This window comes from Lampetra fluviatilis, chromosome 33 (genome assembly GCF_964198595.1).
Source record: "Lampetra fluviatilis chromosome 33, kcLamFluv1.1, whole genome shotgun sequence".
Lineage (NCBI taxonomy): Eukaryota > Metazoa > Chordata > Hyperoartia > Petromyzontiformes > Petromyzontidae > Lampetra > Lampetra fluviatilis.
Window position 1 is genome coordinate 12,285,598 of NC_136307.1, and position 26,952 is coordinate 12,312,549.

Sequence of the window (26,952 nt, forward strand, 5' to 3'; positions counted from 1 at the left end):
TCATGAGTGATCGTGGACCCATGAGTAAAAGAGGAACGTTATATTCTTTGGGTCTTTCGGTAAAGCCACGTAGATAGAAAAAATAATAAAAGTAATAACAATATCACGTTTCGATCGCAACACAAGCAATCGTCATCAGCTGAAAAAAGAGGGGGAAAGCTGCTGAGGCAGGCTGTTTATAAAGGTTTAGAGATGGGCAGGGCAGCTAATGTTAATGTAGGAGAGGTCTCCGTAACCGGTAGTAGGTCTACACCAATCAAAGAGCTGTTTACAAAGGTTTAGAGATGCTTGTAAATGTAAGCATGGAGAGAGCTAGGAAAGAGCCATCGCCACATGGAGGTGGAAAAGGATGGCAAGCCGCCATTTACTAACACAGCTAACGGTGGCTGTGTTAGTGAATGTAACTCAGAGAGTCGAAAATAACTGCTAACATAGGTAGGTAGGAAGGGAACATCACAGCCAGTTATGACCTAAACAGCATGCCTCAGCAGCTTTCCCTCTCTTTTCACCTGATGACGATTGCTTATGTTGCGATCAAAACGTCGTGATATTGTTATTATTTGTATTATTTTTTCTGTCTACGTGCTTTACTGAAAGACCCAACGAATATGAATTCCTGCAGTCACGAAAGCTTTAAGTCAAGAGGAACATTAAACAAGGAAGTAAAATCGTGCGTACGTAATGGTTTGTGAAACACTTCTGGATGTGCGCTTGGAAGTACTTTTTTTTTACTGAATGCGTACTTCCTCCTGTGATGTGGATCTTAAACGTGAACGCCAGTGGAAGAAAATGGACCAAAAACTGAAACGTGTACAAAGTAGAGGGGAGAGATACATCTAGCCAAAATTAAGTGAAAAAACACAATTAAACAGATTTTCCTTGTTTGTGCAGTCGGCCAGATTGTCGGCTTGCTCAGTACTCCTAAAGCACCTGGCGACCTCGGCACTTTCTAAGTGCTGCACGCATGTCGCAGAAGCCTCTCGTAAATAGATGGAGCACAGAACGCGGTCCTCGCCTCGCTGGGCCAGGAAGCGGCAGCAGACTGTGTGGCCTTTCAGTGCGGCGAGGTGCAGTGCCGTGCTGCCATCGAGAGCAACCAAGCCCAAGTCTGCTCCCATTGCCGCGAGCACCTGCACCACCTTCACACATACGGGGTACACATGCAACACCTTCTCACACGCACAGTGTACACATGCAAAACATGCACACACACACATCATGGGACCTCCTTTGCCAGTACCAAAATATGATAATAGGGTTTTCCTCTTTTTTCTGGCAACAAAACAGGTGTTAAAATGCTAAAACACCAAACTGAAACCTTTTACAAGGAATCATATCTGCATTAACCACAATACTTGTGGTCAGAATGCAAAAAACGTACTCTGATAATATATGCATTGTCTTTGAAACTGATTGGTCCACGCCAGAGACAGCTTTCTTTTGAGCCTGGTCTCAAACGGTGTTAGACCAGACGACGCCAATAAAGGACGCGGTTTGAGACGAGGCTAAAAAAAAGCTGTATCTGGTGTGCACCAATCAGTTTCAAGGACAATGTATATATTATCAGAGTATGTTTTTTGTTTGCATTCTGACCACAAGCATTGTGGTTAATGCAGACATGATTCCTTGTAAAAGGTTTCAGTTTGGTGTTTTAACATCTTAACACCTGTTTTGTTGCCAGAAAAAGGGGAAAAACCGATTATCATGCACACACACAGTTTACATCCATTCATGAATCCCCCCCCCCCACTTTGCACAAGAAGGGCTCACAAGTGACGTCATCACATTCGTCCCTCTATTTAAGGAAAGAAACAGGAGGATTTATCCACAAATCTGGCTGGCCCCTGATGATACTGGTTGTAATTACTAGCGAAACGTTGTACTCAAGATTGTAAATGTTGTGGATTTGCTCTCCAACACACCGGTGTGCTGTTATAGTGTAGTGACATCAGGGATGTCACTGTATGGTGCCGGCCTGAGAGGGCCGTGGTGTGCGATGTTCCTACATCGCGGACAGCACCGGGTGGGTTGCTGTGTGAGGCCGGCTCTAGCACAGCACGGCGTGTGATGCACCGTCATCGCGTACACCCCGTAGTTGGGTGTAGTACCAGCCCTAGCGGGGCTTGGTGAGCGCTGGGTGTAGCGCGGGCTCCCACAATGGGGAGTGGGAGAGTGTCAGCCCAGGGGCTTGGTTGCCCCGGGCCATGGCACTCTGGTTGACCCCATAGACACGTGATCCGGAGTGTCCACAGAGAGGGCCCCATGTGGGGGGGGGGGGGGGTGATCCCGTGTCCGGGGAGAGCTCTCGAGAGGAATGGAGAGGGAGTTAGAACGCTCGAGAAGGCGGGCGGAGCCAAGGGCGGAGCGACCCCGACCCAGGGGGATATAAGATGGGTCCCTGGGAGGGACCGGGGTGCTTCGTTCTACAAGCTGGAAGCTCCACGTCTACAAGATGGAAGCTCTACGAGGCATCAACACGTGGTCGGAGACCCGAGTGAGGGTCTGATCCTTCGTAGCTGTAACTCCTACATATAGTGTAGTTAGCTGGGTGGTCACCACTCTAGGCAGTATCTGATGAAGGGGCAGTTACCCGTTTGTGTTAGCGCATTGATGTTACAATAAAAGTGTTGCCTCTAAAGAACAACATCTGCGACTCAGTTGGACTCACTACAATAGTAACGAATTTCATGATCTGTTTACGTGACAAACCTTACCAATTGACTGTGTCGGGTGGTGGTGGGTTTAACGACACATTTATATTTACACGATTTAACCCAAAAACAGCTATTTTGTAGATGATATTGGTTGTGAAAGCCTACGTGTTAAACACAGTTTACATATGCAACACATGCACACACTGTGTACACATGCAACACATACACACAGAGAGAGTACACATGCAACACACAGAGGGTACACATGCAACACATGCAGATACACACTGTGTATGCATGCATTGCATGCGTACACTGTGTACACATGTGTAGTGACATAGAACGGTCACTACTGTGTCGGCCCGTACAAAGGCTGGGGGCCCCAAGGGGGTGCCTGGGGGGTCACGTGGTGAAGGGATCCGGACCTTCCCAGAGGTGGGGGAAGTGAGGCGTGTCCTGGGAAGGGAGGCGAGGCCTGAAGAGAGCCAGCCACGCCGGGGCGGAGCCAGCCACGCAAAAGCAGATATAAGCGTGGTGTGAACGCAGAGCGAGGCTGTAGTACTGTACTCCAAAGTGAAGACATCATCGGTCGTCAAGTCCCGAGTCGCCGTCCTGGGCCAGGCAGGCCGTTGCCTGCCTGGTCCAGTCTGTGTCGTGTTCCAGAGTGTTAGTGAGTTGAGGAAGGTGGTCACCACCTCATGTACAGTGTTATATTACTTACCGTTAATAAATAGTGTTGCCTCCAAGCTGCGTGTGTGTGCACCTAATTCGAACCCACTACATTTGGCGTCAGAAGGTGGAAAATAAATATTGCTAGGTGTTATCCTAGGGAAGTAAAATGGGCACACGAAAAACAAATATAAACTCACCTGGACGCCTTCGTACAACAGGGACAGTGTGACGACCATCCTTCGGACAGCCCCCGGGGATGGCAGCCCCGGTGACAGAGAGAGAGAGAGATGGCGCTGCACGCGGAGCGGCGGGACTGGCATCGCACTGCTGCTTCGCCGCCGTCGGGAACGGAGCGACGGAGCCGCGGGGAGAGGACACCATCGTCGCTGCGGGGGCTGGCGGGGGAGGCCCGGGCATGCGGGCCACGCGGTGGGCCCGCCATTTCGGCGGCTGGTCGGGGCGCGGTTCCCGCCAAAACGCCGCTCCAGCCAACTCGGCGCCTGGTCGGGGTGTGGTTCCCGCCAAAACGCAGCTCCCGCCAACTCGAGGGCTGGTCGGGTCGCGGTTCCCGCCAAAACACCGCTCCCGCCAACTCGGCGGCTGGTCGGGTCGCGGTTCCCGCCAAAACGCCGCTCCTGCTGCCGAAATGCCGCTCTCGCCGACATCAACGCCTGCAGAGGGGGAGTTCCAGTCTTCTGCTCGAGCGCGAGAGGTGGATGGGTTCGCAAGAACAGGCCGTGTTCACCATGAAAGATTCTTCGGGCCGTCCCAGTGCTCCACCTTGCCGCCCTCCGCTATTCACAGTCGCCAGGCGAGTCGTGACATGACAAGGACCCGTCCCCAAGAAAAATAATAATAACTTCGCCCATCTTGCGTGTGCCGGGTTGCGATCGCGGGTGTTTTTTTTACTCGCTGGTTTGCGGAGCGTGTTCGTCCGGTTGTGTGCGTGATAAATTGACGCGGCTTCCATGCGGGTGTCTGCTTGTAACAAGTGTTGTTGTTAATTACGGCGTCGAGATCGGTATCTTCTGGGTGTAGTTAATGATTAATTCGTTGTTGGGTGTCCCGAGCTCTGTTGATATCCTGTAGGTTGCCGTGTTAATGCCTCGTGTTGTTACATCGTTTTGTTGCGAAATCGCCATTGTTATTGTGTATACTGTATGGAGTTTCGCTCGTGATTGTCACGTGTAACTGTAAGAAACTTTGATCGTCATTGTTGCCAAGGTACAGACCGTATGGAGCTTTGCTTGGAATTGTTAACAGTGTATGGACTGTTGGGTACTTGCTTGTGATTATTTACTATGTACGGATTGTCTGGAGTATTGATTGTGTGTGTTGCCATGTGGGGACTGGATGGAGCATTGCGCAAAATGATTGACTGTACGAACTTCGTATACTGCATATACTGTATTAATCAATTCGGCGATTCTTGGGGTTTGTGTATAGTTTTTTTGCTCTCAAAATTCGAATGCCCTGAGTCCCATGGTTAATGTTGAAGGGGATTTTGAAATGACAGGTTCGGTTTGTTTCAAACTCACTGGTTGGTTCCTGTCCGTTGTTGCACAGATGATGTCTTTTGTGTGGGAATGCCCCTTGTGTTCTACATAGATCGGGGGTGCGTTTCTGTTAATTGCCGTCAAATTGCGTTGCTCTCTCCACTCGGTTGGTACAGCTGCATGCTGCAATGCGAGTCTCGGAGATGATGTGTACGGATACGGGATGTGAGGTGTATTGTTGTGACCATTGAATATTCGGGATCGTCACAAATTGTGCGTACCTGTTCGGCATTGGATCAGTTCTGTGGGGGATCATAATTCAAATTTTATGTGTTGTGATGGTGTTAAATTGCGATGGTGACATGCTGCCAGGGATTTGGAATTGTGGTGCTGGCTGTCACTTATCTTGGGGCGCAGATCCTGACCAGGATGGCCCAGTGAGAGTTGCGTGTCTAACACGAACATTGTGGTCCCGTCATGCTGTGTCTTGACGGCTTGACCTGACAGCCCGGAGATCGAGACACTCCGTGGCTTGTCTAGCCTAGTGGGCTGTGCGCTCACGTGGCTCAGAGAGTGTGGTCCCGTCATGCTGTGTCTGACGGCTTGACCTGACAGCCCGGAGATCGAGACACTCCGTGGTTTGTCTAGCCTAGTGGGCTGTGCGCTCACATGGCTCAGAGTGTGGTCCCATCATGCTGTGTCTGATGGCTTGACCTGACGGCCCGGAGAGTGAGACACTCCGAGGTGCGTTGAAACAGTGGGCTGGAGATTCGTAAGGTTCAGGTGGAGTTGTCCTGTTACGTTGGGACTGTATCCCTCAGTTGTTAGGGTGCATGTTGTGCAGTGAGTGAACGATGGGTCGTCTCAGCTCGGTCAGTACAGCTATATGCTGCGATGCGAGTCTTGGAGAGAGACTGGGTCGTCTCAGCTCGGTCGGTACAGCTATATGCTGCGATGCGAGTCTTGGAGAGAGACTGGGTCGTCTCAGCTCGGTCGGTACAGCTATATGCTGCGATGCGAGTCTTGGAGAGAGACTGGGTTAAAATCCCCCCGATATGGCCGACGCGTGCTACTGGTTGTGACGCCGCGTCGGAAAGGCGGTGGGGTGGTAACATGGAAATTTCCCCCCCGATATGGCCGACGCGTGCTACTGGTTGTGACGCCGCGTCGGAAAGGCGGTGGGGTGGTAACATGGAAATTCCCCCCCCCGATATGGCCGACGCGTGCTACTGGTTGTGACGCCACGTCGGAAAGGCGGGGGGGGTGCTAACGGGTGACTGTCATGTCCGAAGAGCGGAGGCGAGTGTTCGTTGAGTGATGCCTCAGGAGGGTTTGGTTCTCGTCACAGGAGGCAGTATCTACCTGGCACCTTGGAGTCGCCGGTTATGCCGACCGGCTATGGACTGGGGGGGGAGTGGAGCATGCGTCAGCTACTCCTGCTCCTCCTGTTCTGACTCCTGGGGGGAGGGGCCGTGCCCTTTGGGCCGCTTCTGGTTCCCCAGGCCCGGCTACATGGACTCGTTGAAGACTGGCTGCTCTACATGCCTCTCAGACTCCTTGCTCATTGCCTACGCCGTCGTTCCAATGGCCACACTCACATGTCGGTGCATGAGTGGTTCTCACGGGGAGGCTGTGCTGGAGCGTAAGTGGGTTAGCCAGTTTTCATGTATATTTGTTGTTAATTCCCCGTTTTCTATGCGGTTCCCTTTTACCCTCGTCGATTCTGTATATATTACGTGATTGTATTTCTTATCGGTCGCTGGTCATTTATTGATGTTGCTGGTTCGGAGGCACACCTTTTCGATGTTTCACAGTTGTGTTACAGCCGGGGACGGCTGTGTGTTTATACAGGGGGGGGTGATGTAGTGACATAGAACGGTCACTACTGTGTCGGCCCGTACGAAGGCTGGGGGCCCCAAGGGGGTGCCTGGGGGGTCACATGGTGAAGGGATCCAGACCTTCCCAGAGGTGGGGGAAGTGAGGCGTGTCCTGGGAAGGGAGGCGTGGCCTGGAGAGAGCCAGCCACGCCGGGGCAGAGCCAGCCACGCAAAAGCAGATATAAGCGTGGTGTGAACGCAGAGCGAGGCTGTAGTACTGTACTCCAATATGAAGACATCATCGGTCGTCAAGTCCCGAGTCGTCGTCCTGGGCCAGGCAGGCCATTGCCTGCCTGGTCCAGTCTGTGTCGTGTTCCAGAGTGTTAGTGAGTTGAGGAAGGTGGTCACCACCTCATGTACAGTGTTATATTACTTACCGTTAATAAATAGTGTTGCCTCCAAGCTGCGTGTGTGTGCACCTAATTCGAACCCACTACACATGCAACACATGCGTAGTGGGTTCAATGACAGAGAGGAAACTTATCTGAGGCAACACAGGTTTATTTGAACAATTAACAGTGAACACAGAGGGGTACAGCCCCTCACACCCGATACACTATGGAGAGTGTGCACTCCAGACTAATACGCCTCTCACTGGCTAACTATAAGTTCTCCTTGAGTAGAGCTTGGATCTTCACTGGTATATAAACTGAGCCGTCCCTTGCCAGGGGTATGGCTTGGGTACGGCTCTGCCCTTGGGCTCTTCAATCTTCAGGAGCTTTTTGTCTTCAGCTGGACGGCGACTAACTCGGACCGTTCAGGGTCCGGCTTTTATCCTCGGCCCGTGGCTCGCCTCGCCCTAGCCACGCCTTCCTTCCGAACCTTCGAGAAGGATCTGGGAGTGATGTCATCCCCCAGTTCTTCTCCTGGGGTCTGTCCCTGTAACATAACGATCCATAGGGTAACCACTGGGTCCTATGGCCCATAGTCTCTCATACTGGGGCTCAGCCCCTCGATTGTTCCCTATCGGCGTGTAGCCATTACTGCCGGCAACTGCATGGGAACGGCGCATCTTTGCCAAATAACACCGTTACACATGCACACATACACTGTGTACACATGCACACAGGGTACACATGCAACACTTTCTCATACAAACAGTGTGCACATGCAACACATGCACACACACAGTTCACACGTGTAGTAGCGTGGTTGGGCTCTGTACATTTCCCATGCATCTTTACCTGTAGTAGCAGGCATGTGTCAATGGGGGGTGGTATAACGAATGGGTGAGATGAGTTGGCCCGTTGGGCCAACAGGGCTCCCCAGACCCCAAAGAGAGGGGCTGGGGGGATATTCTCGAGCCCCCTAGAAAGTTCCAGAAGGGAGGCGTGGCTAGGGGCGGGGAGACCCTGAAACGGGTATAAAAGCCGGACTTCTGGATGGGTCCGGCAGTCATCGTCAAGCTGAAGACTGAAGACCTGCTTAGGCTAGGACCCTGGGAACCCCGATGTCCTTCTAAGGGCCGGGACCGAGTGGGCCAGTGGTCGGGACTCGAAGACCATGGCTGGGTCGGGTCAACTAGCCTCCCCTAGGACCCCTTAGCTGGAGGGCTGAGAGTACGTAGCCCCAGTGATAGGGCATGCTAGCCCGAGGCTATACCTCTACAAATATCGGGTGGAGGGGCCGCTACCCCTTTGTGTTAGGGATCATTACTGTTGTTATTGGAATAAACATGTTGCCTCTACAAGCCGTCTCTACTCTCCTTGAACTCATTACACATGCACACACAGTGTACACATACAAAAACAAAGATCCCCCTATAGCCTTAACATACTCTAGGGGCAAGTGCTGTTAACAAGCACCTATAAAGGCCGGCATGGCACACGAGGTTGGTGGGTGGCCAACACTGTGCCCGGCCGCCTTTGTCTTCCCAGTGGCGATGTTTACACATCGCACCAGGTACTCATTTGAGGCTGAGTCGACGTAGGGGAGGTCCAGGACTGGTTCAGATAATCGTCACCGGTGTTGGCCGTGAGCGGGAATTTGAACCTGGGTCACCAGGTTCGTAGCGCAGCGCACTAACCGCTACACTACCGCTCCCCACTACACATACAACACATGCACACACACAGGGTACACATGCAACATATACACACACAGGATACACATGCAACACCTTTTCAGGCACACACATAGGGTACACATGCAACACATACACACACAGGATACATATGCAACACCTTTTCAGACAAAAACACAGGGAACACATACAACACACACACACAGGCAGGGTGCACATGCAACACATGCAAACACAGGGCACACATGCACCTAGCATACAATTACACCCAGTGCACAGGCACCATGCACACACACACAGGGTATGCATGCACTCAGTTTACAGGCACCACGCAGACACACACAGATCCACAGTGTACATATGCACCCAGCGCACAAACTCCGGCGTTCACACCCTGACACCGACTTTACTGAGGGCGACTGCTGCTGCTTCACGCGTTGCCTCGTGATGCAGGGTAACGTGGGCATGTGTGCACCGGTAAGCGCACGCAACGCGGCCTCTTTCTGGCCGTGTTGTTGGCAAGCGAGGCTCCACGCGCGCCAGGCCCCTGTGCCCGACGGTCATACCTGGAAGTGGCCGTTGAGGGCGGCGCGGTGCGCGGCGTGGCTGCCTTGCTTGTCGCGAGCGTTCATGTCGCCGCCGCGCCGGAGGATCACCCGCACCACCTCGACGGCCCCTACCGCGGCGGCCTCCATGAGGGCGCTCCTGCCAGTCGCCTGGTGCACGCACAGTGCGTCTCTTCAAGGGCGCTAGGGTGGTGGTGGTGCAGTGGTAACGCCTCATGCAGCAACAAGGGCCTGGGTTCGGCTCCCGATTTGAGCGCTCTTCTGCGTGGAGTTTGTATGTTCTCTGTCCTGAATGGATTTTCACCGGGTTCTCTGGTTTCCTCCCATAACTAAAAAAAGCCATACAATGTTTAACTTTCTTCGCACCACACGTAGCCTACCGTGCTAATCGGAGGTGTTACTGCTATTGGCCAAAAGCCGACATTGAATAATTACCCACACATTACACAATTGGAATGAGATTCACTGCATAAATAAACATAATACGAATACAAATAGATATCTCAATACCTATGGACTCAGAACCACAGTGTGAGTCCATTAAGCACACACGGCGACTGTCATCGCTGAAGCCAACCCATAGAATACAGTGTCCAGCACTGCCGCTAGTGTCTCTCAGAAATTCACATCTTCACTCCTGGCAGCCATCAAATGTTGTCTTATCTAGTCTGGAGCACCCAGTGTCTCCCTGACTGCACATGACAGAATTCGAAGAACAGGAACAGCAGTCGGGTTGATTGATGATCTAGCACCGATTTACTCCATTTGCACACTCGGTAATAATATAACCTTGCTCAATTCAAGAAACATGTCAACCCCCATCTGTTACAACTTGATGATGCCGTTTGTTGCTGGCCGTTTGACGTTTTGGTCCCATTAGCCTGCACTCAGCAACTGTTTACAGATAAAAAAAGTCTCACTGACCTTCAACATAAACCGTTGATAACCACCCTATCATAGCACGGAAGCAATGCAAGCCCGATTAGAACAGAGCACAACATATTTTGCTGACGTGTATGCTCAGCGGCATTTCTGCAAAAGCAACAGACCTGGAGAAATAAAAAACGGACGACCTGGAGAAAAATCCATGCGCCCACGGAGCGAACATGTAAACTCTAAATATACAGCCATCAGGGTCGGGATCGAACCCACGACTATCTTGTATGCCAGGCAAGGTAGTTAACATCTCGCCACCGTGGCACTCCAACAGCTACAGTTTCCACGTGGCACCAGCGCGCTGACATGCACAGGGAGAAGCTGCCACGATCACACAGCACATCTTGTTTTCGCGTAATACGGTGATTTATCCTGTGGCATTACATAGGAACTCAATAATGTTGTTGTATGACACTCAACCCATGCTGTGGCATGAAAGAAACACATTCCATCAATTGCCAGTGACTGGAGTGTAGTCACATAACGCATAGACTAACGCTTGCTGCCGCATGACAAACAATATAGTGGTTAATGCTGTAACATGAAACAGTAACTCCATTGTTCTCTGGCAAACCACTCGACTATGCTGTCACATGACAGTGACTCACGCTTGCTGTCACGTGGCGCTGCACTGTGCACTTTCAGATGCGCTTCTGCGGCCGTCTGGAATGCTCTTCCTTCTGATATTAGGTAGCCGCTGGGAGCTATACACTTTTAAATCCCTTAGATTGACAAACTAATTTCTTCAGAACTGCTTTTCGTGTTTAGTTTGTTGTCCTTCCTCCCGCACCTCTGATTAGCACGGTTGGCTACATACGGTGCGAAAGAAGTTCAACATTCACACATGTGCGTACGTACTCACTCTTGCTGTCATGTGACACAGCTACTCACGCTGTCGGATGCGTTGGCGTCGGCTCCGTGCTGCAGCAGCTGCAGGCTCATGTTGGGGCTGATCGCCGCGAGCTGAGCGGCCAGGAAGAGCGCATGTGTGCCGGCCCGCGACACTAAGTTCACATCGGCGTCGCCGCGCAGCACCAGCCGCATGCAGCGCTCGTGCCGTTGAGACGGCTGCAGGCAGTGGAAGAAAACGCCTGCAAGACGCCGCACAGAGCCATGCTCATATATTGAGAGGGTGGCCGGGGTTTGTCGTCTCACTCAAATCGCACACGGACCATGTGATCATCAACGAGTTTCAGCCACCCGTGAATAATAACTGGGTTATGAGGCGTAGTGAGTTAATCGTGTCAGCCTAGTTACCAATGACCGGCCAGCTGGGTCAGCGGTACTGTATAGCAGGAATGGATTAGCAATGTTTTTAAAATGAACTATTCTAAAACTGATATGATACTCGGTTTTTCCCCTTTTTTCTGGCAACAAAACAGGTGTTAAGATGTCAAAACACCAAACTGAAACATTTTACAAGGAATCATGTCTGCATTAACCACAATGCTTGTGGTTAGAATGCAAACAAAAAACATACACTGATAATATATGCATTGTCCTTGAAACTAATTGGTCCACACCAGAGACAGCTTTCTTGTGAGCCTCCTCTCAAACGGCGTCTAACACCAACTCCAAATATACAGGTGTCAGGGTCGGGATCGGGATCGGGATCGAACCCACAACTTCCTGCATACCAGGCGAGGTAGTTAACATCTCGCCACCGTGGCACTAAATATACAAGGCTAAAATACTCACCTTGTTTTCCTTCCCAATTGCAGGATTCACAAATTGAGCTTTTGGCATCATGACAAAGAGGAATAACTGTCCATTCACAAGTCTTGCAGAAGATAATGTTACATAATTACTTCTGAGTCACTCCCATAGCAACAAGGGGAACGCCATCAATATGCCCTTAAAAGAGTGTGCATTACTGTCAACAAATCTCAATTATGTGAGAAACTAATTTAACATAACTATTTTTTATGCAGTCAATGGTCAAGTCAAAGTCGCATTGAGATGGTGCTTATCTCTTGTTTACAGCCATGAGCCAGCAGTGGAAATTCTGCATTCCTATGGTGGGGATGAGTGTTCCATAAGACGACATTTGACTTTCTCAAAAAAGTGGCACTCATTTTTATCAACCCTGGAGAGATGATGGACTAAATCAACCCCCAATAAGGACTTTTACTCACAACATTTCAAATGTGAGCTGCTTGCTCTACCGCTGAGCGGGCTGGCCAGTTAGTGTGTGTGCATGTTGGTAACTGGGCTAAAACCATCAAGTCACTACGGCTGACAACCCAGTTTAATCACGGGTGGTTAGAACTCAGATTCAGATCCGGATCTCAGACCTCAAAGATAAACTAAACCATTTTTATGTTACCAGGTGAGCCCACTGATCTACATCGCTCGTTTTCACAAGCGACGTGGCCACAAATGATAGCTAAACTAAGTGGTTTATCGTGTTGAAATTTATATTAGCCAAATACTCTAAACGCATGTTTCTACATGTGGAGGGAAAAACCAGAGGACCAGGAGAAAAATCCACTCGACCACGGGGAGAACATGCAAACTCAAAATATACAGGCGTTAGAGTTGGGATCGAACCCATGATATCCTGTATACCAAGCGAGGTAGTTAACATCTCGCCACCGTGGCACCTCTTTCATCACAAAGCAGTGACATGTCATTAGCCACCTCCAAGTCTTCACATTTTACACGCCTTTCTAATTTATAAACCGAAGGCAACTGACATTAATTGTACAGAGCCAGGGGCCACATTTGGAGCGCCCATTTTCTGCTACCGTTTACCACATTAATTACTGCTTACTGCTCTAAATTAGGTGGCCACGCTGTCAACTACCCATGACCAAGTGAGTGACGGGGGCGGGGGGGTATGATGCAACCCCCACGCTGTTGCGAGTGTTACGAGTCTGGGCAAGCCAACGGAGGTGAAATGCGCCTGACTGCACCTTCACCCCACCCCCATGCTTCTCCCACCCCAAGTGGGAGAGCTTAGTAACCTTGGTGTGTGACGTGGAGAACAGTGCTGACTCGAATGACTCTGTGATTGCTGCATGAGCTGTGTTGTGCATTGCCATGGCTGCACCGCACTCTCGACTTTTGACATTTCGTCTTTGGATTCAAAATTCCTTCAAATGAATACTAGAAATCTTCAAACTATCCAAAAGTTTACTCTCAGTTATGGGCAGAGTTTGACGTCTATATTTGGGGGGGCAGGGGGCTTAATAACATTTAAATCTCTGCTTCTTGCATTGTGTATCATTTAATTGACTATGCAATTGTAAAATAGCACTTCAAAACTAAACACGAGCAATTTATTTTGAATATTCAGTAGGCCTGGCGTGCCGCCAGGCAAGGAGAATGATAGCGGAAACACTGAATACTGTTAATAATGGGTAGGTCTATCTTCCGAATGTACAGCTTGTTACCAGCTATAGTTACAGTGTACAGTGTTAGAGTGAACTTGAAAGAAAAAATATAGTTTACATGCATTGGGCCCTATTCGCAACGTCTTGACTGAAAGCTCATGCTCTCAGTCGATACTCCTGACATCATGTTGGAAAATAGTGCCAGTTATGACGGAGTTGTCAATGAACCCCAGCTCTTGTTCACCTCTCACATCTCTGAACACTGCAGGGGCTTCTCTCTCCATCTGCACATCTCCCAGATCCACCACTTCCTTACACCATCGATGTCTGCTGAGACCCTCATCCAAGCCTTCATCACACCCCAACTGGAATACTGTAACTCAATACACTACGGCCTCTTGACATCCCTCACCTTAAAATAATCAAAATTACAGCTTCCAGATTTATCAACCAAACCTGTGAATGAGTAAGCTTCACTCCAATATTCAAACCCCTCTCTTGGCTCCCATTGCAGTCCTGGGTGAACTCCAACATCACTTCACTGTTGTCTAGACCTTCCATGGCCTCGTTCTCCACCTACCTCTCCCAATCTCAACTCACTGATTCTTAATTGATTTGAGTGTCAGATCGCGTAAGTAAAATGTGTGTCGTAAACCTTCTTCCACCCAACACAGCCAATAGTCACATAAACAAATGTGTCGATTATTGCTTCAGTGCACCGGTGTGTCTGAGAGCAATCTCACTCCAATGGATATGGAAGTGTAAATTTCAATTTAAAGCTTTCGTGACTGCAGGGATTCATCTTCTTGGTTCTTTCGGTAAAGTCACGTAGAAGGGAAGTAATAAAATAATAAAAATAAAACATAATAAAATAATTCTCACGACGTTTCGGCCACAACGCAAGCAGCCGTCTTCAGGTGAACACCAGGTCTGTCACCTGAGGACGGCACCTGAGGACGGCTGCTTGCGTTGTGGCCGAAACGTCGTGAGAATTATTTTATTATGTTTCATTTTTATTATTTTATTACTTCCCTTCTACGTGACTTTACCTATGGAAGTGTGGTTACAACCAGCATCATCATCAGCCATCATTATGAAATGAGTCCACAAGGGAGCAGGAGGTGATCATTAGAGGTTCGTGTATTCACATTAATTATGTTACGTTCACTTTGCCGGCCGCTTCATGTTCTCTGGGCCTGTGGGCGATCAAAAAAAAAAGACTAAAACAACACGAGTCCGGTCACAGAGCAAGCGTTCAGAGCTGTGACGAGGCAAGGATGCGCTTGGCCATACCTCTGCCGTCGCGGTCCAGCAGGGCCATGCTGGCCTTGGCGGCGGCCAGCACTTCCACCACGGACTCGTGGCCCAGTGCCGCGGCCACCATCACGGGGCTCCAGCCCTGGTGGTCTTGCACGTCTGGTCGTGCGCCCAAGGCTAGCAGCACGGTGCACATGGCGTGGAGGTTCATGGCGGCCGCCACGTGCAGGCCACACTGGCCCGTCTCAGGCTCCGCAGCGTTCACCAGGTCCGGTGAGCCCAGGCGGCACAGCTTCCGAACCTTGCGAAGGACAAAGGTTAAATCGGCCTGCATACCGTGTCAAACCATACGGTTTACCCGTATTCTTGTACAGGGAAATAGAGTTTTAAGGTCCCTACGGCGTACAGCCGTTTCAATACGGGCAAACATTTTTGTCAATTTGTGTTTCACAGCATCACAGCATCACCACTCACAGCACCATCACCACTCACACAGCACCATCACAGCATCACCACTCACAGCACCATCACAGCATCACCACTCATACAGCACCATCACCACTCACACAGCACCACCACCATCACAGTATCACCACTCAGTACCATCACCACTCACAACACCATCACAGCATCACCACTCACAGCACCATCACCACTCACACCACCACCACAGCATCATCACTCACACAGCACCATCACCACTCACACCAACAACCACAGCATCACCGACCACACAGCACCATCACCACTCACAACACCATCACAGCATCGCTACTCACAGCATCACCACTTACAGCACCATCACAGCACCACCACTCACAGTATCACCACTCACAGCACCATCACCATTCACACCACCACCACAGCATCACCAACCACACAGCACCATCACCACTCACAACACCATCACAGCATCGCTACTCACAGTATCACCACTTACAGCACCATCACAGCACCACCACTCACAGTATCACCACAGCATCACCACTCACACAGCACCATCACCACTCACACCACCACCACCACAGCATCACTACTCACACAGCACCATCACCACTCACAGCACCACCACCACAGGATCACCACTCACACAGCACCATCACCACTCACAGCACCACCACCACCACAGGATCACCACTCACACAGCACCATCACCACTCACACCACCACCACCACAGGATCACCACTCACACAGCACCATCACCACTCACACCACCACCACCACCACAGGATCACCACTCACACAGCACCATCACCACTCACAGCACCACCACCACCACAGCATCACCATTCACACAGCACCATCACCAATCACAGCACCATCACAATCACGCTGCCCCCCCCCCCCCCACCTGTGCCTCGTCCTGGGAGCGGATGAGCTGCAGGAGTTTGTAGGCGTGCAGCGTGAGCAGGCGACGCGCTCCCACGTCCCAGCCTCCTGGCGGCTCGCAGCCCCCCACTGCTCCCCGCTCCGCGCCGCCAGGGCCCCCCTCGCCAGGGCCCCCCTCGCCCGGGTGCCACATTGTCTTGGCGAGCTCCTCGCTCAATCCGTGCCACGCGGCAATTACATAGCCGCACTCCGAGACGCGGGGACACACGGGGGGACACACGGGGACACACGGACACGGGGACACGGGGAGACACAGGGAGACGGAGAACGGAGAGACACGGAGGGACGCGGACACGGGGACACAAGGGGACACGGGGAGACACGGGGACACACGGACACGCGGGGAGACGCGGCGACACGCGTCTGGTTGCTACGGAAACCATTGACCTCGTAAAAACCCCGCCCACGTGACCCCGAGAAGCGGGCGCGTCACGTGGCCTCTACAAAACTCCCTACCACCATCACTACCATCACTTAACCATCACCATCACTACCACCATTACCATCACCATCACTACCATAACCTAACCCTACCACCACTACCATCACTTAACCCTACCATCACTACCACCACTACCATCACTTAACCATCACTACCATCACTACTATCACTACCATCACTTAACCCTACCATCACTACTATCACTACCATCACTTAACCCTACCATCACCATCACTTAACCTTACCATCACCATTACTACCATCACTTAACCCTACCATCACTACCATCACTTAATCATACCATCACCATCACTACCATCACTTAACCCTACCATCACTACCATTACTAACACGACCATCATTTAACCCTACCATTAATACCATCACCATTACTACCACCACTGCCATCACGTAACCCGACCATCACTTAATCCTACCATCACTACCATCACGTAACTCGACTATCACGACCATAAATTAATCCTACCATCACTACAATCACCAACACTACCATCACTTAACCCTGCCATCATTACCATCACTTAACACGACCATCACGACCATCCAGTACCAGCGCCATCACTGCCATCATTTAACCCTAATATCACACCACTGCCATCATCATCATTACTACCATCACTTAACCCTACCATCACTATACTATCTAAAAAAATAATCCAATTGATACGTTTTAGATGTTTGCGCCGTCGTGTATGCAAATTGCATCTCACAATCGATGAGCAACCACAGACCAAGCTGGAAGGCTGCCAGTTGGTAAGCAAGTGCTAACAATTGCTCCACAGTTCTCTATATATGAAGAGTTTCTCAATCAATTAGTAAGTGTTTATAATGCGGTGGAGAAACCGGAGTACCCGGAGAAAACCCACGCATGCGAGGGGGCAACACTCTATCCCATCATACAGAAGGAACAGCTGATATTAAGGCAACACTTTGCTGTACTGCATTCTGCTGGCGAGCCAGGGTATGTGGTTCCTCGATGCCCACGGGAACGGAGTCTCGCAGGACTTTTATTTCTTCGATCCAACAACCCCTCGCTGCCTCCACAGTGCAAGATTACAGGCGTGTGCCACCACCACCACCCCGCAACCATAATCACTCAACAATAGACATACGGCGGTGACTAGATCCGTGGCTTGTAAGCCAGCGTTGTGTGCGAAACTCCCTCCCGTCGGGAGTTGAGGAGCGTGGATCGCGAGGAGAAGGCGATATAGCAAAGTGCGGAATAATATAATGGGTGTCTTATTAATGGGATGGAGTGTTGCCCCCTCGCAAACACGCGGGGGTTCTCTGGATGCTCCAGTTTCCTCCCACGCGTATAACTCTCATCATTAATTTGCAGAAAACATCGTGATCTCTCCGCCTCCAGATGCAGTTGAATACATAACGCCACTGTGAACATTTTATATTATTATCACCATCACTACTCACACCCATCACCCCACGCAGTCAGACCCATCACACCACGCAGTCACATCCACCACGCAGTCACACCCGTCACACGACAGGGAGCACAACGCGAGAGAAAACCCGCGTGTTGGTGCAACACAGCCGGGCACGGTGGGTGGATGAGATGGATGGAGGAGGCGGGTGGTGGACGGCAGAGGTGTGGACTCGAGTCATGTGACTTGGACTCGAGTCAGACTCGAGTCATGAATTTGATGACTTGCGACTCGACTTGGACTTGCATAACAATGACTTTGTCCCACCTCTGGTGGACGGTATGGGTGGAAGAGGCGGGTGGAAAATACGGGTGGACAGGTTTGCAGTGGGGAGTTGGGCGGGAGCCGTCCACCCACGCCCCCTCCCTCCTCTGCTCCCCGAACCTCGTTTTCTCTCTCTCCCGGCCGCCGTCAGATTCGCTTCGCGGTTCGGGTCTCCCCCGACAGGACCCGCCTAATGGAGCGGGAGATTGACTCGGGTTTGGACACCTCATTTACAAACAGAAACGAGTCAATTTCTGGAGGAGGCAGGCGTGCGTCGGAAGGTCACCCACAGAATTGGGAAGGTGCGGGACAATTGAGACTGGCTGTGTGGGAAGAGGCAGCCAATTACCCGGGGCTGCCTGGCGCGGCTCTCATTTCTGCGCTAAATGAATTCTCTTCTCCGCGATTTATCTGTGTAATGGGCGATAGGGGGAGGGGGAGGGCGGCACGGCGGCGCGTGGCTCAGCCGCCGGATTCACAAATTACTCTCCCAGTGCGGGCCGCGTGGGACACGCAGATTGGCGAGGCCGGGCCAATTAATCCCGACCGCAGACACAGGCATTCGCCTCCTCAGCACTGCCACGTCCAAATACGACGCCTGCTGCCTTCCCCTCGCAAGGGGTGGGGGGGGGGGCACGGGGTGGCACGGGGAGCCACCGAGACCCCTCTACCCCCTTTGTAAACAGTTGCTGAGTCCAGGCCCACATGCCTCAACGCAACGTCAAGCGGAGGCCAGCAACACATATCACTATCGCAGCTGTAATGGATCAGAGGGAAACATGTTTCTTGAATTGAGCAAAGTGTGGTGAGTGGGTAGGCGAGTAAGTGGGCGAGTGCGTTGTTGTGACCTGTAGCGTAGTGATGCGAGAATTCACGGGGACAATAAGCATGGTCGTCGGGGCGATCGGGCACACTCAGGGGAGCTTGTAAACAGGAGGCAGACGGCTGTCATACAGACACCCCAGATACAGACAGGGATCATGCAGATGTAGATGAGACATGGAGGATACAGACAGGCATCATGTTGCAAGGCCGTAATTATATTGGGGGAGAGACACATCCCCCCCCCCCCCAAATATTAAAATATGCTCAAAATGTCCCCCCCAATATATTGCTATAAAAATATGAAAAAGTATAAATAATTGCTATGCTATGTAAATAAAAAGAACAATTTGCTAAACATTGGCCACAAAATCTGGACTTGTCTTCATATAAATCAATGCATAGATTTCTGTTCATATGATTGTTGTTATGGTTGTACTTTATTAATCCCTAATCTTAAACATTACATATAATGAAGCAAGAAATGGTAAAAAAACAGAGCAATGTAATACAATACACTACTAGACATTATTGTAAAAAAACTAAAACCATCCCTTGTGTTAGGGATTTTTTTAAATATTTTATTTTCAAATTTTGATATTTTTCTGGGTTGGGACCCCCAGACCCCCTGGAAGATCTGGTCCCCCCCAATGTTGATGTAGATATACAGGAGAAAGTATTATGTTGAGGTCTGCGAACCCGGAGTTGGGGAGGAGGATGATGAGGCCATCACTGCTTCAACATCCAGCCAAATGGCAGAGGCGCGACGTGACGACACTGCCGTGCAGACAGCAGAGACATTCGAGAGAGTGCAGACACGGCACGTGTGTGACTGTCGTGGCCATGAACGCGCACGATCGCTCCCCCCCCCCGTGTTAATGTCCACAAAGGGGCCATCCATTTAGTGAGTACGCAAAAATCTGTCAAAACTTGACCCCTCCCTCTCCCTGTACGCACGCGTACCTTTTACACCCCCCCCCCTACCTGCGTACGTACGCTTGACGCACCCCCCGAAATCATATAGAATGGCCGATATTTAATCCACGCAGAAACGATCAAGGATGAATAATATTAACGTGTTTAAGCAAACAGATAGTCCACCGCCGGACTATCTAACGCATTTGAAGGCCAATGTAGACAGATTAATTGTGATCGAGGCTTCACCCCCCCCCCTCCGTTTCCGATGCGTACGCAAATCCCCCAAACGCAAGCGTACACGCATTTGGGTTAAACCCCTCCATGCGTGCGTATGGTGGCCCCAAACTTCGCCGTAGGCTGATTCGACTTGGGGAGGCCCACGGGAAATTCAGACACCGCTTGGAACTAGTACACCACACACACACAGACACTCACACCCTGCACTCAGCACACACACCACACACACACAGACATTCACACCCTGCAGTCAGTACACACCACACACACAAAGAAACTCACACCCTGCACTCAGTGTACACCACACACACAGACACTCACACCCTGCACTCAGCACACACACCACACACACACTCACACCCTGCACTCAGTGTACACACCACACACACACAGACATTCACACCCTGCAGTCAGTACACACCACACACACAAAGAGACTCACACCCTGCACTCAGTGTACGCCACACACACACAGACACTCACACCCTGCACTCAGCACACACACCACACACACACTCACACCCTGCACTCAGTGTACACACTACACACACACAGACATTCACACCCTGCAGTCAGTACACACCACACACACAGACACTCGCACCCTGCACTCAGTGTACACCACACACACACAGACACCCACCCCCTGCACTCAGTACACACCACACAGACACTCACACCCTGCACTCAGTGTACACCACACACACACAGACACTCACACCCTGCACACAGCACACTTACACAGACACTCACACGCTGCACTCAGTGTACGCCACACACACACAGACACTCACACCCTGCACTCAACACACACACCAACAACAACAACCGCCATTCGCCACTAAGTGGCGGTGACGTCACCACGACGCTTGTGCCAGGCCATGTGCACCTTGAGGCCACGTGAAGTGTCGAACGCCCGCTGGCAGGAGGTCACGGGGCAGACCCAGGTGCCACGGGTCGACTGACCGAGATGACCGAGATGACTGGCTGATGCACCACCTGTGCCCCCTACTGTACCAGTGTACGCCACACACACACAGACACTCACACCCTGCACTCAGCACACACACCACACACACACTCACACCCTGCACTCAGTGTACACACCACACACACACGGACATTCATAACCCTGCAGTCAGTACACACCACACACACACAGAGACTCACACCCTGCACTCAGTGTACACCACACACACAGACACTCGCACCCTGCACTCAGTGTACACCACACACACACAGACACCCACCCCCTGCACTCAGTAAACACACAGACACTCACACCCTGCACCCAGCACACACCACACACACACAGACACTCACACCCTGCACCCAGCACACACCACACACACACAGACACTCACACCCTGCACTCAGTACACACCACACACACATAGACACTCACACCCTGCACTCAGTACACACCACACACACACAGACACTCACACCCTGCACTCAGTGTACACCACACACACACAGACACTCACACCCTGCACACAGGACACACACACAGACACTCACACCCTGCACTCAGTGTACGCCACACTCACACCCGGCACTCAGTGTACACCCACACACACACAGACACTCACACCCTGCACTCAGCACACACCACACACAGCCACTCACACCCTGCACACAGCACACACACACAGACACTCACACCCTGCACTCAGTGTACACCACACACACAGACACAGACACTCACACCCTGCACTTAGTACACACCACACACACACACAGACACTCACACCCTGCACTCAGTGTACACCACACACACACAGACACTCACACCCTGCACTCAGTGTACACCCACACATACAGACACTCACCCCCTGCACTCAGCACACACCACACACACACAGACACTCACACCCTGCACCCAGCACACACCACACACACACAGACACTCACACCCTGCACTCAGTACACACCACACACACACAGACACTCACACCCTGCACTCAGTACACACACCACACACACAGACACTCACACCCTGCACTCAGCACACACCACACACACACAGACACTAACACCCTGCACTCAGTGTACACCACACACAGACACTCACACCCTGCACACAGCACACACACACACAGACACTCACACCCTGCACTCAGTGTACGCCACACACACACAGACACTCACACCCTGCACTCAGTGTACACCCACACACACACAGACACTCACACCCTGCACTCAGCACACACCACACACAGACACTCACACCCTACACACAGCACACAGACACTCACACCCTGCACTCAGTGTACACCACACACACACACACACAGACACTCACACCCTGCACTTAGTACACACCACACACACACACAGAGACACTCACACCCTGCACTCAGTGTACACCACACACACACAGACACTCACACCCTGCACTCAGTGTACACCACACACCACACACACACTCACACCCTGCACCCAGCACACACCACACACACACAGACACTCACACCCTGCACCCAGCACACACCACAAACACACAGACACTCACACCCTGCACTCAGTACACACCACACACACACATACACTCACACCCTGCACTCAGTACACACCACACACACACAGACACTCACACCCTGCACTCAGCACACACCACACACACACACTCACACCCTGAACTCAGCACACACCACACACAGACACTCACACCCTGCACTCAGTGTACACCACACACACACAGACACTCACACCCTGCACTCAGTACACACCACACACACACACAGACACTCACACCCTGCACACAGCACACACACACAGACACTCACACCCTGCTACTAGTACACACTGCACACACACAGACACTCACACCCTGCACTCAGTGTACACCACACACACACAGACACTCACACCCTGCACTCAGTGTACACCCACACATACAGACACTCACCCCCTGCACTCAGCACACACCACACACATACACTCACACCCTGCACTCAGCACACACCACACACACACTCACACCCTGCACTCAGCACACACCACACACAGACACTCACACCCTGCACTCAGTGTACACCCACACACACAGACACTCACACCCTGCACTCAGCACACACCACACACACACTCACACCCTGCACTCAGCACACACCACACACAGACACTCACACCCTAAACTCAGTGTACACCACACACACACAGACACTCACACCCTGCACTCAGTGTACACCCACACATACAGACACCCACACCCTGCACCCAGCACACACCCCACACACACACAGACACTCACACCCTGCACTCAGCACACACCACACACAGCCACTCACACCCTGCACACAGCACACACACACAGACGCTCACACCCTGCACTCAGTGTACACCACACACACAGACACAGACACTCACACCCTGCACTTAGTACACACCACACACACACACAGACACTCACACCCTGCACTCAGTGTACACCACACACACACACAGACACTCACACCCTGCACTCAGTGTACACCCACACATACAGACACTCACCCCCTGCACTCAGCACACACCACACACACACAGACACTCACACCCTGCACCCAGCACACACCACACACACACAGACACTCACACCCTGCACTCAGTACACACCACACACACACAGACACTCACACCCTGCACTCAGTACACACCACACACACACAGACACTCACACCCTGCACTCAGCACACACCACACACACACAGACACTCACACCCTGCACTCAGTGTACACCACACACAGACACTCACACCCTGCACACAGCACACACACACACAGACACTCACACCCTGCACTCAGTGTACGCCACACACACACAGACACTCACACCCTGCACTCAGTGTACACCCACACACACACAGACACTCACACCCTGCACTCAGCACACACCACACACAGACACTCACACCCTGCACACAGCACACAGACACTCACACCCTGCACTCAGTGTACACCACACACACACACAGACACTCACACCCTGCACTTAGTACACACCACACACACACACAGAGACACTCACACCCTGCACTCAGTGTACACCACACACACACACAGACACTCACACCCTGCACTTAGTACACACCACACACACCACACACACACACTCACACCCTGAACTCAGCACACACCACACACATACACTCACACCCTGCACTCAGTGTACACCACACACACACAGACACTCACACCCTGCACTCAGTACACACCACACACACAGACACTCACACCCTGCACACAGCACACACACACAGACACTCACACCCTGCTACTAGTACACACTGCACACACACAGACACTCACACCCTGCACTCAGTGTACACCACACACACACAGACACTCACACCCTGCACTCAGTGTACACCCACACATACAGACACTCAGCCCCTGCACTCAGCACACACCACACACAGACACTCACACCCTGCACTCAGCACACACCACACACACACTCACACCCTGCACTCAGCACACACCACACACAGACACTCACACCCTGCACTCAGTGTACACCCACACACACAGACACTCACACCCTGCACTCAGCACACACCACACACACACTCACACCCTGCACTCAGCACACACCACACACAGACACTCACACCCTGCACTCAGTGTACACCACACACACACAGACACTCACACCCTGCACTCAGTGTACACCCACACATACAGACACCCACACCCTGCACCCAGCACACACCACACACACACACAGACACTCACACCCTGCACTCAGTACACACCACACACACACAGACACTCACACCCTGCACTCAGTACACACCACACACACACACACACACATACACTCACACCCTGCACTCAGCACACACCACACACACACTCACACCCTGCACCCAGCACACACCACACATACACAGACACTCACACCCTGCACTCAGTACACACCACACACACACAGACACTCACACCCTGCACTCAGTGTACACCACACACACACACACAGACACTCACACCCTGCACACAGCACACACACACACAGACACTCACACCCTGCACTCAGTGTACGCCACACACACACAGACACTCACATCCTGCACTCAGTGTACACCCACACCACACACAGACACTCACACCCTGCACACAGCACACACACACAGACACTCACACCCTGCACTCAGTGTACACCACACACACACACAGACACTCACACCCTGCACTCAGTGTACACCCACACATACAGACACTCACACCCTGCACCCAGCACACACCACACACACACACAGACACTCACACCCTGCACTCAGTACACACCACACACACACAGACACTCACACCCTGCACTCAGCACACACCACACACACACTCACACCCTGCACCCAGCACACACCACACACGCACAGACACTCACACCCTACACCCAGCACACACCACACACAGACACTCACACCCTGCACTCAGTACACACCACACATACACAGACACTCACACCCTGCACTCAGTACACACCACACACACACAGACACTCACACCCTGCACTCAGTGTACACCACACACACACACACAGACACTCACACCCTGCACACAGCACACACACACACAGACACTCACACCCTGCACTCAGTGTACGCCACACACACACAGACACTCACATCCTGCACTCAGTGTACACCCACACCACACACAGACACTCACACCCTGCACACAGCACACACACACAGACACTCACACCCTGCACTCAGTGTACACCACACACACACACAGACACTCACACCCTGCACTCAGTGTACACCCACACATACAGACACTCACCCCCTGCACTCAGCACACACCACACACACAGAGACACTCACACCCTGCACCCAGCACACACCACACACACACAGACACTCACACCCTGTACTCAGTACACACCACACACACACAGACACTCACACCCTGCACTCAGCATACACCACACACACACTCACACCCTGCACTCAGCACACACCACACACAGACACTCACACCCTGCACTCAGTGTACACCACACACACACAGACACTTACACCCAGCACTCAGTACACACCACACACACACAGACACTCACACCCTGCACACAGCACACACACACACAGACACTCACACCCTGCACCTAGTACACACTGCACACACACAGACACTCACACCCTGCACTTAGTACACACCACACACCACACACACACAGACACTCACACCCTGCCCTCAGCACACACCACACACAGACACTCGCACCCTGCACACAGCACACACACAGACACTCACACCCTGCACTCAGTGTACACCACACACACACAGACACTCACACCCTGCACTCAGTGTACACCCACACATACAGACACTCACCCCCTGCACTCAGCACACACCACACACACACAGACACTCACACCCTGCACCCAGCACACACCACACACACACAGACACTCACACCCTGCACTCAGTACACACCACACACACACAGACACTCACACCCTGCACTCAGCACACACCACACACACACTCACACCCTGCACTCAGCACACACCACACACAGACACTCACACCCTGCATTCAGTGTACACCCACACATACAGACACTCACCCCCTGCACTCAGCACACACCACACACACACAGACACTCACACCCTG

At 51.9% G+C, this 26,952-nt stretch overlaps 1 protein-coding gene across 2 annotated transcripts in view; it reads right to left on the reverse strand.

Moving 5' to 3' along the window:
- The window catches only part of ANKEF1 (ankyrin repeat and EF-hand domain containing 1), a 36,086-nt gene extending 19,667 nt beyond the window's left edge, over positions 1 to 16,419 (reverse strand). Inside the window, exons 1-5 of one of the 2 annotated variants that reach the window (XM_078872161.1) lie at positions 16,169 to 16,419; positions 14,853 to 15,117; positions 11,116 to 11,315; positions 9,289 to 9,438; positions 1,016 to 1,139 (exon numbers count right to left, since the gene is read on the reverse strand). In XM_078872161.1, the coding sequence (XP_078728287.1) occupies positions 1,016 to 1,139; positions 9,289 to 9,438; positions 11,116 to 11,315; positions 14,853 to 15,117; positions 16,169 to 16,339 (910 nt within the window). In that variant the 5' untranslated portion in view covers positions 16,340 to 16,419. The remainder of the gene's footprint in view (positions 1 to 1,015; positions 1,140 to 9,288; positions 9,439 to 11,115; positions 11,316 to 14,852; positions 15,118 to 16,168) is intronic. The other variant, XM_078872162.1, reaches the window with a different exon arrangement.
- Between the last annotated feature and the right edge of the window lie 10,533 nt (positions 16,420 to 26,952).